This window comes from Scyliorhinus torazame, chromosome 3 (genome assembly GCF_047496885.1).
Source record: "Scyliorhinus torazame isolate Kashiwa2021f chromosome 3, sScyTor2.1, whole genome shotgun sequence".
Classification (NCBI taxonomy): domain Eukaryota; kingdom Metazoa; phylum Chordata; class Chondrichthyes; order Carcharhiniformes; family Scyliorhinidae; genus Scyliorhinus; species Scyliorhinus torazame.
The window spans coordinates 59292455-59306887 of record NC_092709.1 but is presented as its reverse complement, the minus strand read 5'-3'; the positions used below and the strand labels follow the sequence as shown (position 1 = coordinate 59306887).

General features: G+C 45.7%; 1 protein-coding gene across 3 annotated transcripts in view; it reads left to right on the top strand.

The window, feature by feature from the left end:
• The window catches only part of afg2a (AFG2 AAA ATPase homolog A), a 721265-nt gene that overhangs the window by 181810 nt on the left and 525022 nt on the right, over positions 1 to 14433 (top strand). For all 3 annotated transcript variants that reach the window (XM_072495694.1, XM_072495695.1, XM_072495696.1), the window contains exons 12-13: positions 2858 to 2911; positions 8380 to 8459. In XM_072495694.1, the coding sequence (XP_072351795.1) occupies positions 2858 to 2911; positions 8380 to 8459 (134 nt within the window). The remainder of the gene's footprint in view (positions 1 to 2857; positions 2912 to 8379; positions 8460 to 14433) is intronic.

Below are 14433 nucleotides of genomic sequence, written 5' to 3'. Positions count from 1 at the left end.
ATTTGTGTTGTTGATGATAGTTGAGGGACACATGTTGGTTATTACACTGGATAAAACTCTTGAGCTTCTTCAATTCGTGCCATGGGGCCTTTTACAAACACTCAAACACAGATGGGGTTGAATCTCTCAACCAAAGGGAAATTTTGTTTTTCTTTAAATGTAACTTTAAGACAGCTAAAGTAACGTGAATGAGTGCATTGTTTGGATTATCTCTATCTTTAATAATTTCTTTAAAAAAGATTTTTTTTAGAGAGTACTAATACAATGAAGCTCTTTTGGCTCCACTGTATATCAGTAAAAAATTTCTGCTCTAGATACGTTTCCTTGATTAAATTCTAAATAAAAACAACTTAATGATGTTAGATTACTCGATGTCTGGGTCAGTCCTTATTGAGATGTTTTTGTATCTGGGTTTGCAGACAGTTCAAGTTGCAAAAAGGTATTTTCACTTGCATTCAAGTTCAACTGTCTTTCCAAGACTGACACAGTGATTCTTTGTAATGGGCTGGTATATTATCTCATCCATGTCACTCATTATCTTGTCGTTTATTGCCTTTGTTCTATTATCTTCCAAATAAATCTTTTAATTTTGGCTTCAATAAATCAGTCGGATAACATGGTATTTTTTAAAATTCATTTTGCGGGATGTGGGCGTCACTGGTTAGGTCAGCATTTATTGCCCATGCCTAGTTGCCCTTTAGAAAGTGTTGTCTTCTTGAACCGCTGCAGTCCCTGAGGTACAGGTATACCCACAGTTCTGTTCGGTAGGGAGTTCCAGGATGTTGCCCTAGCGACAGTGAAGGAACGCCGATATGTTTCTAAATCAGGATGGTGAGTGACTTGGAGGGAATCCTCCAGGTGGTAGGGTTCCCGGGTATCTGTGCTCTTGTCCTTCTAGATATTAGTGGTCCTGAGTTTGAAAGGTGCTGCCTAAGGAACCTTGGTGAATTCCTGCAGTACATTTTGTAGATGGTACATCCGGCTGCCACTGTTCGTTGGTGGTGAAGGGTTTGAATGTTTGTGAAAGGGGCAGCAATCAAGCGAGCTGTTTTAGTCCTGGACGGTGTCGAGCTTTTTGAGTGTTGTTGGAGCTGCACTCATCCAGGCAAATGGAGAGTATTCCATTAAACCCCTGACTTGTATTTTGTAGATGGTGGACAAGCTTTGGGGAATCAGGAGGTGAATTACTCGCCGTAGGATTCCTAGCCTTTGACCTGCCCTTGTAGCTACAGTATTAATATGGCTAGTCCAGTTCAGTTTCAGATCAATGGTAACCCCCAGGATGTTGATTGTGGGGTATTCAGCGATGGTAATGCCATTGAATGTCATGGAGCAATGGTTCGATCCTCATGATGAATACTGGATAAGTTGGCATGGAGGGTGTAAGGGCAAAGGATGATGGTTGGGGATGTAGGTTGGCTTGCGGTGGCAGTAAGCTGGCATAGGGACTATAAAATAATGGGTTGGCATGGGGGGGGATCTGAGAGACCATGGTGGATGGATAGAGGAGCATAGGTTGGCATGGGGCTATGAGGAGCCATGCAGTGTGGGGGAGTATGAGGTGGCATATGTTGGCATGGATGGGGCATGAGGAATGTGTGCATGCATTAGGATACAAAGTTTGGTTCGTAAGAGACTTAGTTTGCTTTCCTTTGTTTGTTGCAGTGAAGGCGAGCTCAAAATGTTGTAAAACGGTTCAGTTCATGACATGTGTAATACAACATAAAAATGGACTGTTTTCAACAATCAATTCAAAGGGATTGTACTTGTGCAGAAGAGAAGGGAAAAACGTTTCTTCCAGCTGAGAACATGGATCTGTACAATTCAAGAAAGCTTGGATGCTGTTTTACTTGTTGTTGATCATTGTATGCCATCACCCCAGTGTTCCAAAAATATCATAGGATTTAGTAAAGTCGGCATAGTCCCAGATGACCATAGGCTGCTTTCCAGTTTCAGGGGAAGAACTGACTGGTGGCAATTTAAACTGAGGGTCACCACACCTCAGGGGAAGGGCAATCTTGAGAAGGCCGGGACGTCTTGAATAATCTCAGTCGGTACGGGATTTGAACCTGCACTGTTGGCCTTGCTCTGCATCATGAAACAGCTCTCCAGCCAACTGAACTAAACGTGTTCAGCCACCACCAGCCTCCCACCTCCATGCAAGTGCCACATAGCTGGTTGGTTGTTGACCTATCGTGTGCATCCTCTTTGAATCTACAGTGCAGAAGAAGGCCATTCGGCCCATCGAGTCTGCACTGGCCCTTGGAAAGAGCACCCTACTTAAGCCCACACCTCCACCCCATACCCGTAACTCAGTAACCCCACCTAACCTTTTGGACACTGAGGGGCAATTTAGCATAGCCAATCCACCTAACCTGCACATCTTTGGACTATGGGGAGGAAGCTGGAGCACCCGGAGGAAACCCACGCAGACACGGGGAGAAAGTGCAAACTCCACACAGACAGTCCCTCAGCTTGTTCCTGTTGCGTGGTGACTGCCAACAGTACTCTCAAAGTTTCAATTGGAATGCTTTGAGGACTAGCCCAGTTTGAGGAATGGCCGAGTTGGAGAGAACATTCAATCCCTCAAAATAGAAGAATAGGAATTTCAGAATGCCTGCTATTCATCCCAAAGATTTGGTGAGCAACTGGTTTTGGATTGAACAACGGAGTAGGTTAAATATTATGACAAAGTGAGGTGAGATGTGTTCTATTTAAATTTAAATAGGATGTGACCTCCACCAATATATAATGGTGTATAATATCTCTTGTAAATGTTTGCTGTTTTATTTATGAGTTGTAATAATTATGTGTACTGTCTGTAAATAACTAATTTCAGTTTCTTTTTCTGATTAAGGGACCAGAACTATTGAGCAAATATGTAGGTGAATCTGAGCGTGCTGTGAGAGAGGTAGGTTGGACAAGAATGCTTGTTATGGATCTTCACATTTTTGTTACTTGTCACTTGGCTGTACAATGTGAAATGTGTTCTTTTTTCAAGAAAAGTTCAGAAAAGCAGTATAAAAATAACAATGATTTTTTTTTGCATAACTAAAATAGATCCCACAAAATTATTAACACCAAATGTTTTTAAGAGTCCTTAATAAAATTGTTCATTTCTATTTTGTACAACCCTTAAACGTATGCAGGCAGTCCTCTGATTTACAGCACAATTGGTTCCTGAAAATTGCGTCTTAAGTCGAAACGTCGTAAGTTGGAACTGATTTTCTGCTAAGAACAATGTTCTAAATCGGGGATTGGTTCCTAAACCAAGGCCTGGTGCCTTATTTTCACCAAAATAACCCAGAAATTTGCACTCAATGAATTATTTTTTTTAAAAAAAGTAATATAGCAATAAATTAACATTCTACAACATAACTTTTAAGAAAAATCTTGGAAACACAAAGATTCACCAAGTAAAAATGCGTCATAACAGAGGGCTGGGCGCCTTGAGTCAGGGAGATGGAAGGTTCAGAACATTGATGTGCAGATACGAATGTTGAACTTGTTTGCTGACTTGGCATCCTAAATTCAAAACAAGGGGCGAAATTCTCCGGAAACGGCGCGATGTCCGCCGACTGGCGCCCAAAACGGCGTCAATCAGACAGGCATCATGCCGCCCCAAAGGTGTGGAATGCTCCGCATCTTTGGGGGCCGAGCCCCAACATTGAGGGGCTAGGCCGCCGGCGGAGGAATTTCCGCCCCGCCAGCTGGCGGAAACGGCCTTTGTAGCCCCGCCAGCTGGCGCGGAAATGACATCTCCGGGCGGCGCATGCACGGGAGCGTCAGCGGCCGCTGACAGTTTCCCGCGCATGCGCAGTGGAGGGAGTCTCTTCCACCTCTGCCATGGTGGAGACCGTGGCGGAGGCGGAAGGGAAAGAGTGCCCCCACGGCACAGGCCCGCCCGCGGATCGGTGGGCCCCGATCGCGGGCCAGGCCACTGTGGGGGCACCCCCCGGGGTCAGATCGCCCCGCCCCCCCCCCCCCCCCAGGACCCCGGAGCCCGCCCTCACCGCCTTGTCCCGCCGGTAAGGTAGGTGATTTAATTTACACCTGCGGGACAGGCAATTTATCGGCGGGACTTCGGCCCATCTGGGCCAGAGAATCGAGCGGGGGGGCCCGCCAACCGGCGTGGCGCGATTCCCGCCCCCGCCAAATATCCGGTGCCGGAGACTTCGGCAACCGGCGGGGGCGGGATTCACGCCAGCCCCCGGCGATTCTCCGACCCGGCGGGGGGTCGGAAAATGTCGCCCCTGGTGTCAGTTTATAAATTTTGTTAGTGCCGTTCGTTGTAACTCGAACATTGTAAAGTCGAAGACTGACTGTATCCTTAGATTTCCCCTTTAACCTTCCACAGTGACAAGGACTCGGTTAAATAAAATGGTGTAGTTTCCCACCCACAGCTCGTCAGCCAGCGAGATCACAAACGAGCATCAAGAGGCCGCGACTAGGAATGATCGGTAATACGCTCAGCAGTTAATGGGGCTCATGGCTGAGATTGGTGATAGTCAGATGTCTTGCTGCGAGAGTAGAAAATGGAGGGCCAGGCTGGGAGAAGAGAGTCAGGTTTCAGGCAAACCCAAGACTTCCTCAATGAGGGTGGAAGGAACACTCCCCTGGCCCAGAAGTAAACCTGACATTTCTATTTTAAACTTAGTTGTTGGGCCTATTTTGGCCCAGGAGCCTGCTTCAGCACGTTTTGCCTGACTGTGAAGCCAACAATGCCATCCTCCCCCTGCTCCCTTCCCCAAACTCATGCTTATGCCTCAGACTTGTATTGCAGATTCGGTCCTGCTGACATCTTCAGCCCCAATCTCTATATTTACAACAGGCTCTAGGATCGGGCTCATCAGCCATGCAAGGACCCACAGAGCCTGTGACCAGTAACACGGAATTTCTTATGTGGACACTCATACTCGTTAGCAAGTGATCACCGAAGAAGTATAAGATTTAGATTAGGGCCTTACTTCCTTCATGTATGTCCTCCTCACCTGCTCAAAACAGCATGGGCCAGGAAAGAAGCGGGAAGTAATTGACATCTATTTTAACTGACCAGCTTAGCTAGCTTCTCGACATCAGGGCAGTTAAAATTGAGGCCATGAGATGCCTGGCTTCCACTCCGTACTGTCTGCCTAGTCGAGTTGAGATAAGGAATTCAGCAGATTGAAGCGTTAAATCTGTGTCTCCCATTACTGGCACTATTTGTTGGTGGCTTGATGCACAGTACACAATGATGTTAAAACATTGAATCCCATCAGTACTCTCTGTTTTATCTGTTTAATTCATGATATCAATCAGGGGAATAGTACACTGGCAAAGCGAGAGAGAGAAAAAATTCAGTAAGTTACAATCTGGGAATCAATTCAGTCAGGCTGTTGCAACTAAAGAGAACTCTCTCTGTCAGCCTGTTTCAGTTGAGATTGACAGCTTCTAGTCTGCATGAGCCATTGTACAAAAACTGCTTCAAATTTGGAGGATGGTAGGCCATCATACTGAGGGGGCTCAAACATGACTGACCAGAAAATGAAAATTATTGCCTGGGTGCCATTTCCAATGCCCTTGTGAATTTGTGGTTTATGTTCATGTTGAAGTAAAAGTGTAATGATTCTACGTCCAACTTGAGACGGCTTGTTGTCGCCTATAGATTTTCTAATCAATGTTTTTTTTAATCCAAAAATTGACCCCCCCCTATAGGCAGGTTTTCACACAAGCCTGGACACTGATCTCACATATTGAGGCCAGTTACCAGAGAGATCTGAAGACTGGAACAGCCTTTTCTTTTTAAAAAAAATTTTTCCAATTAAGGGGCAATTTAGTGTGGCCAGTCCACCTACCCTGCACATCTTTGTGTTGTGGGGATGAGATCCATGCAGACACGGGGAGAATGTGCAAACTCCACAAGGACAGAGATCCAGGGCCGGGATCGAACCCGGGTCCTTGATGCCGTGAGGCAGCCGTGCTAACCACTGTGCTGCCCTGGAACTGCCTTTTCTGACCTATCCTGTGCCTATTGCACAGGGTGGCACACAGGCATGCTGGTAAAACTCTCCAAAATCATGTGCTGTGTGAAAACCTACAACTACACAACTCCATGATCAGCAACTGTCAGTTTCGTGAACATTTTGGCAATCAAATCAGCCTCCCACACATAACCCACAATGGAATCCCAAGGGGATCAGTCCTTGCACCGGTTCTCTTCACATTATATACCATTCGGTGACCTTCATCCCACAAAGTCATGGCTCTTCACGTACACTGACAACTCATACCTGGCACAGCACAGCCAACACCCGATACACTGTTTCACTCATCCTGATTTACCGAACAGCGGAGTGTTAGCCGATGCTCAACCTTGCTCAGGAATCACTACAGAAATATGGCAGACATCCACCTCCAAGGAACCACAAGGAATTTTTCTGGGATATTGAGACCAACAGAACTCGGGTGGCTTCCAGTGCTCGCACATGTTGAACCTCCTGATGTCCGCTGGGGAAATAGGTTCCTCAAATAACACCACTGGCTGACAGCTCACAAAGAGCTTCCATTGATACATAACCTCAAAAAAGACCCGCCTGAAATTCAGTGGCCTCCCGGTTGACTGTAAACGTCACCATCTGCAGTCTGGTAGCTGACCCGAGTGGTGAAATCCCAGGTTTCAACCTTCCATCGAAAATCTGGACAACCCACAGTTGCTTGGGGCTGGGACAAAGTCCAGAACTTTCCCTTTCTCGTGTTAGATTTGCTATACGCTGACAAAAAAGTTCCTCTGGCTGCACTTTAGGAATTCTGCAACTCTTTGCATTTTCCACTTAATATTAGAGTAGTTGAAATCCCCCACTATTATTGCTCAATTTATTTCTGATCTTCTCAGCAGTTTGTGAACTTATTTGCTCTTCGATCTCCCTCTGACTGTTTGGTATCGAGTGTATACTACCAAAACAACTTTTTGTTCCTCCGTTCAACCAAATATATCCTATCCCTGTGCCAAGCTCGTTTTAAACCCTCCCCAACAACACTACCAAACCATCCTGAGAAGTCACTAGTCCTGGCCCTATTGAGGTGCGATGCATTCAGCTTGTACTATTCTGCCTTCCCCCGATACTCAAGAGCTGGAACCCCTCTGGCCGATGACACATCCTGCATGAGTGGTTGCCCAGGACATGAGAAGTGACCTGGAGTTTCTTCATGGTGCAAGATGTGCAGTTGACAGAACTGAGTTGCCCTGCTTTACTTGAGTATCTAAAGTTACCAAAAATATATTTAAGAATCAAATACTTGATCTATTTTAAATTTTAGGAAGGTTGAATCAAATACCTAACTGTAACTCTCCTTTGTGTAATGTGACGTCCTCCTGCTCTCTGTTTACTGTGACATCGCTTTCCCAAATGTCCTAGATGTTTCTTTTCTGTGCTTAAATCTCAGGTCCCTCTTGTGGTAACTAGTGATCTTTTCTCCACTCCCCATGTTCTAGTCCTCTTTTCTGTCTGTGTACCCCACCTGGCCCCCTTTGTCTCCACTCATTCAACCCCTCTCCTCTGCTCTCTTCACTTAACCACCCCCTCCTCATTCTCTCCACTCTGCTCCCTCACAGCTCCCTCTCCTCCCTGCTCCCTCCTCCTTCCCCAATCATGCTTTTTCAATTATCCCTTCCCCCTTGGTCCAATAAACTCTATAACCCTGCCGCCCGAATACCGAATGCTATACTTGCTCTTTACTCCTCAGGCAAGACCGTAGGCATTCAACTGGTTTTTAATGAAGCTGAAGGCACAAATTAAAGCTTCTGTGAAAAGCTCCTTGTGTTCCTGCTTTTAATCATTAGCATTACTGCGATTTTGTTTGTGTGGATATTGGGTGAGGGGAGGTGCTTGGCTGAAGTGGTGCCTATCATCAGGTAGCCTAGGATCTCATCTGAAGAATGTCCATTTGAATGAACCACCAAATGTCACTTGTGGAAGTGTATACAACCTGAACTTAAGTAGAAAATGCAAAAGGAGGAAGGAAAAGAGAATACATCCTGAAACTTTCTGGGTTGATAGATTCCAGAATGCAGGGACAGTACCCCGCTGGAAAGTGGTTTGAAAAGATTTCTTTGTTCTGTAACCATGTAGCAGGATGATGTCATTTGCAATGAAATATATTGAGGCCCCATTCTGACATTTATGTGTGTCATCTATATAACCTAAAAAATATTTTTGGTTCTTCCCAGATCTTCAAAGGGTTTCCCCAATGTTTGCAGTACACTGACATATGTGCTGTGCTAGCTACATTTTTGTCTAGTTACTGTTCTGAAAGTCAATTGAATGAAATTATTTTTGTAATATACCTTTTGCAGGTCATTTGTCAATTGTCTAATCCAGTGATTTACCATTATTTATGCAGATCTTCAGGAAGGCCAGAGCTGTGGCACCTTCCATCCTCTTCTTTGATGAAATAGATGCGCTGGCTGTTGAAAGGGGAAGGTGAGTACCGGGGCCATTAGTTTTACTGTTGAGAGTACCAGCATATTTAACATTTATGTGCCATGAACAAATCACCTAGAGATATTGTTGACACCTGGGGTAGCCTTGTTAAACAAGTTAGCTTGTTAAATTGGTTAGCATTAAACATCTATCCTAGTGATTCTGAAGCCACTCAGTTGTGAACTCCATCACCATCTTCTCAGGGCACTGAGTGAGGTGTGTGGTTGGGGGTGGGAGGGTGGGCGGAGCCAAACTTTCTTGTTACAAGGAACAGAAGTAATTTCTGTGTCTTGTGCCTAATGTCGCCCTTTTCATCATAAAGCAACAACCGTTTGAAAGGAGTCTAGTTGTTGCCTTGTTAGAAGCATTCTGTCAGTCGTACCTGGATTGATCTCTTCACTGAAATGAGCTTGCGTGTGAAGATTGTGCAGAGAAAAGCATGTTCCATTTTTATTGTTTTACCGTGGTGTTTGGCTCTAATCTTTGCGCTGTGTCAGCCACGAGGATTTACGAGTATACAAAACATGACAAGGCAGCAAATGACCTAAGGTCCTATCAGCCGCTTCCACACAAATGTGATGCCATGTGCATTGCAATATGTACACTTGCCATCCCACACAGGAGCCTATAATTACCTGGGGGGGGGGGGGGAGCAGGAAAAATCCAGGTCAATTAGGGAAATTAAGTAGAAAATTCTTCTCCAACCGTTTAAAAATTTTTTTAGAGTACCCAATTATTTGGGTACCCAGTATCGTTGTAATAAATCTTTTCTGTTGCTTCTTCAGAATCTTGACATCATCCCCAAAGCACGCTGCCCAGAATTGTATACATTAGTCCAGCTGAGGCCTAACCAATGATTTGTAAATGTTTGGCATGGCATCCTTGTTTCTGTATGCAGTGCTCTTCTGTGCAAACCCAAGAATCTTGTACACTTTTATCGTAATTTATTTACTTCAAAACCCAGGATAGTTTATTTTCTGAAATATACAAGTTAAACCTCCTGACCTTTAGGATAGATTCCAGCCTTATTACCACAACCACAACCCCCCTCTGTCCCAGACCCCTAGTGATGGTCATGCTTGCTTGCTTTTTTAAACTTTTTGGCCCATCTCTTTCCCTGAAGATTTGTTGTGATAACATCAACATTTATGCAGATGTGAAGCAGTTGTTCTTGGATGGTTTGCTGTTGTGCAGCAAATTTGTTCATGCGTCTTTTTTTATCAGTCTCAGGAGGACAGATAGCTGACCATGAATAACCTGAATATTTTCTTTGTTGACAGGATCTTCCGGCATATGACAGATAATTGTTATTCAGCTGCACCTATTAATAAATTGTGCTCTAAATTTGCTAAAATTTCATTTTGTGAAGGTCATTCATGCTTCACTAGTGTCTCAAGGTGGTAAAGATTATACAGCATTCCGTAGGGTTTCCTTGAATTTATTTCTTAGGAAATGAATGAACCTGAAAAATCTTGTCACTTACTCTTGTTTGCACCCTGCCTAAAACAGAACATAGAACATTACAGTGCAGTACAGGCCCTTCGGCCCTCGATGTTGCGCCGACCTGTGAAACCACTCTAAAGCCCATCTACACTATTCCCTTATTGTCCATATGTCTATCCAATGACCATTTGAATGCTCTTAGTGTTGGCAAGTCCACTACTGTTGCAAGCAGGGCATTCCACGCCCTTACTACTCTCTGAGTAAAGAACCTACCTCTGACATCTGTCCTATATCTATCGCCCCTCAATTTAAAGCTATGTCCCCTCATGCACGACATCACCATCTGAGGAAAAAGGCTCTCACTGTCCACCCTATCCAATCCTCTGATCATCTTGTATGCCTCAATTAAATCGCCTCTTAATCTTCTTCTCTCTAACAAAAACAGCCTCAAGTCCCTCAGCCTTTCCTCATAAGATCTTCCCTCCATACCAGGCAACATTCTGGTAAATCTCCTCTGCACCCTTTCCAATGCTTCCACATCCTTCCTATAATGCGGGGAACAGAATTGCACGCAATACTCCAAATGCGGCCGCACCAGAGTTTTGTGCAGCTGCAACATGACCTCATGGCTCCGAAACTCAATCCCTCTACCAATAAAAGCTAACACACCGTACACCTTCTTAACAACCCTCTCAACCTGGGTGGCAACTTTCAGGGATCTATGTACATGGACACCGAGATCTCTCTGCTCATCCACACTGCCAAGAATCTTACCATTAGCCCAGTACTCTGTCTTCCTGTTATTCCTTCCAAAATGAATCACCTCACACTTTTCTGCATTAAAGCCCATTTGCCACCTCTCAGCCCAGCGCTGCAGCTTATTTATGCCCCTCTGTAACTTGTAACATCCTTCCGCACTGTCCACAACTCCACTGACTTTAGTGTCATCTGCAAATTTACTCACCCATCCTTCTGCGCCTTCCTTCAGGTCATTTATAAAAATGACAAACAGCAGTGGCCCCAAAACAGATCCTTGTGGTACACCACTAGTAACTGGACTCCAGTCTGAACATTTCCCATCAACCACCACCCTTTGTCTTCTTCCAGCTAGCCAATTTCTGATCCAAACTGCTAAATCACCCTGAATCCCATGCCTCTGTATTTTCTGCAGTAGCCAACCTTATCAAACGCTTTACTGAAATCCATATACACCACATCAACTGCTTTCCCTCATCCACCTGTTTGGTTACCTTTTCAAAGAACTCAATAAGGTTTGTGAGGCACGACCTACCCTTCACAAAACCGTGTTGACTATCTCTAATCAAATTATTCCTTTCCAGATGATTATACATCCTATCTCTTATAAACCTTTCCAAGACTTTGCCCACAACAGAAGTAAGGCTCACTGGTCTATAGTTACCGGGGTTGTCGCTACTCCCCTTCTTGAACAAGGGGACAACATTTTCTATCCTCCAGTCTTCTGGCACTATTCCTGTATTCATCTTCCTTAAGATGACTTAAAGATCAAAGCCAAAGGCTCAGCAATCTCCTCCCTAGCTTCCCAGAGAATCCGAGGATAAATCCCATCCGGCCCAGGGGACTTATCTATTTTCACACTTTCCAGATTGCTAACACCTCCTCTTTATGAACCTCAAGCCCTTCTAGTCAAGTAGCCTGAATCTCAGTATTCTCCTCGACAACATTGTCTTTTTCCTGTGAGAATACTGACGAAAAATATTCATTTAGCACCTCTCCTATGTCCTCGGACTCCACGCACAACTTCCCACTACTGTCCTTGACTGGCCCTACTCTTACCCTAGTCATTCTTTTATTCCTGACATATCTATAGAAAGCTTTAGGATTATCCTTGATACTACCTGCCAAAGACTTCTCATGTCCCCTCCTGGCTCTTCTTAGCTCTCTCTTTATGTCCTTCCTAGCTAACTTGTAACTCTCGAGCACCCTAACTGAACCTTCATGTCTCATCTTTACATAAGCCTCCTTCTTCCTCTTGACAAGTGTTTCGACTGCTTTAGTAAACCACGGTTCCCTCGCTCGACCACTTCCTCCCTGCCTGACAGGTACATACTTATCAAGGACACGCAGTAGCTGTTCCTTGAACAAGCTCCACATTTCCATTGTGCCCATCCCCTGCAGTTTTCCTCTCCATCCGATGCATCCTAAGTCTTGCCTCATCGCATCATAATTGCCTTTCCCCCAGATATAACTCTTGCCCTGCGGTATATACCTATCCCTTTCCATCACTAAAGTAAACGTAATGGAATTGTGGTCACTATCACCAAAGTGCTCACCTTTCTCCAAATCTAACACCTGTCCTGGTTCATTACCCAGTACCAAATCCAATATGGCCTCGCCTCTCGTTGGCCTATCTACATACTGTGTCAGGAAACCTTCCTGCACACATTGGACAAAACCTAAGATAATTGTGTTGCGGTGAAAAGCACTGCTCCGGGTGTGGCATGCCCAGTACATTGTACAGCTTCAGTGTGTCCTCCAGGTACTTGACTGCATTGTCCCTTCTAAAACTGTGTCAGCAGTAGTTTATTAGATTATTTTGTTACATGTCCTTGAATAGCCATTCCCTTGCTGTTGGTGCACTGTAGCTGCAGCATGTATTAACTACAAGATGCCTACAGCAGCAATGACCAATGCGTCTTCCCTTGTTGCTCCCAAACCCCACGACCTCCATCACCTAGAAGGATAGCAGGTGCATGGGCAGCACGGTAGCATAATGGTTAGCACAGTTGCTTCACAGCTCCAGGGTTCCAGGTTCGATTCCCTCCTTGGGTCACTGTCTGTGCGGAGTTTGCACATTCTCCCCGTGTGTGCGTGGGTTTCCCCTGGGCGCTCCGGTTTCCTCCCACGGTCCAACGATGTGCAGGTTAGGTGGATTGGCTGTGATAAATTGCCCTTAGTGTCTAAAAAGGTTCGCAGGGGTTACTGGGTTATGGGGATAGGGTGGAGGTGTGGGCTTAAGCGGGCTGCTTTTTCCAAGGGCCGATGCAGACTCGATGGGCTGAATGGCCTCCTTCTGCACTGTAAATTCTATGATTACTATAAACACCATTGCCTCAGTTCCACTCCGAGTTCCACATCCTCTTCACTTGGCCGTGGATCGCCATTTCTATTTTTGTTGTTGGAAAAATCCTGGAACTCCCCAGCAGTGTTGGAACACCTTCACTGCAACAGTTCACGAAGAAGGTCCACCACCACCTTTTCAATGGCAACTAGCAATGGACATTAAACGTCGATCCTGTCTGCAAACTCCACGTCCCAGAATGAAATTTTAAAAATGTACTTGAGTGTTGTTTTGATTTTACATCCCTTTAAGTTTTTTTGAGGTCAAGCAAATGGATTAATACTTGGCAGTGTGGTTCCTTCACCTATTTTATATGGCGGGAAGTATATTTGCCTCTTGTGTATCCCATTTTTCTTTCACTCCAATGTTGGTGGCCATGTCTTAAGCCAAGATATAAAAAAACTACAAGACTTCCGGTTGCGGCTATGCCGAGGTAGGTCGCACGTTCGGCAGTTCCCGCCAATAGTGGACTTTTGGGCCCTTTTGAGGAGCCCCAGCGGCACTTGTACGATGCTTCCCAGTTTGGGAAGGTGATAGCAAGGTTCCCCCAACACTGTATGGAGTGGACCAGGAGTGGAGCGATCAAAAAAGTGGTTTTGGAGCAGCAAAGGGAGCGGAGGAGGAAAAGCAAGATGGCGGTAGGTGGAGATCAAGCAGCGTGGGCGCAGTGGTCGCTGGAGCAGCAAGAGTCCTTAAAAACTGCTTTGCGGAGCTGAGAGCAGAAATGCTGGCGCCAATGAAGGCATCGATCGAAAGGCTGGTGGAGACCCAGAAGGCCCAAGGGGCAGCGATTCGAGAGGTGCGTCAGAAGGCCTCAGAGAACGAGGACGCGATTTTGGGCCTGGCGGTGAAGGTGGAGGCGCACGAGGCGCTACAAAAGAAGTGGCAGGAGAAGTTTGAGGACCTGGAGAACAGGTCGAGGAGGAAGAGTCTTCAGATTCTGGGTCTCCCTGAAGGAGCAGAGGGGTCCGTCGCTGGGGCATATGTAACTACAATGCTCAACACGCTGATGGGCGTGGGAGCTTTTCCAAGGCCCCTGGAGCTGGATGGGGCTCATCAAGTCCTGGCAAGGAGGCCTAAAGCCAATGAGCCGCCAAGGGCTGTAGTGGTGAGGTTCCACCGCTTTATGGACAGAGAGAGCGTCCTGAGATGGGCGAAGAAAGTACGGAGCAGCAGATGGGAGAATACGGAGATCCGTGTCTCCCAGGACTGGAGTGCGGAGGTGGCCAAGAAGAACATAGAACAGAACATAATTAATCGGGCCAAGGCGGTTCTCCATCGGAAGGGGGTGAAGTTTGGAATGCTGCAGCCAGCACGATTGTGGGTCACGTTTCAGGACCGTCACCACTATTTTGAGACGCCAGATGAGGCATGGACATTTATTCAGACTGAAAAGCTGGACTCGAACTGAGGGTTTGTTGTGGGGGGGTG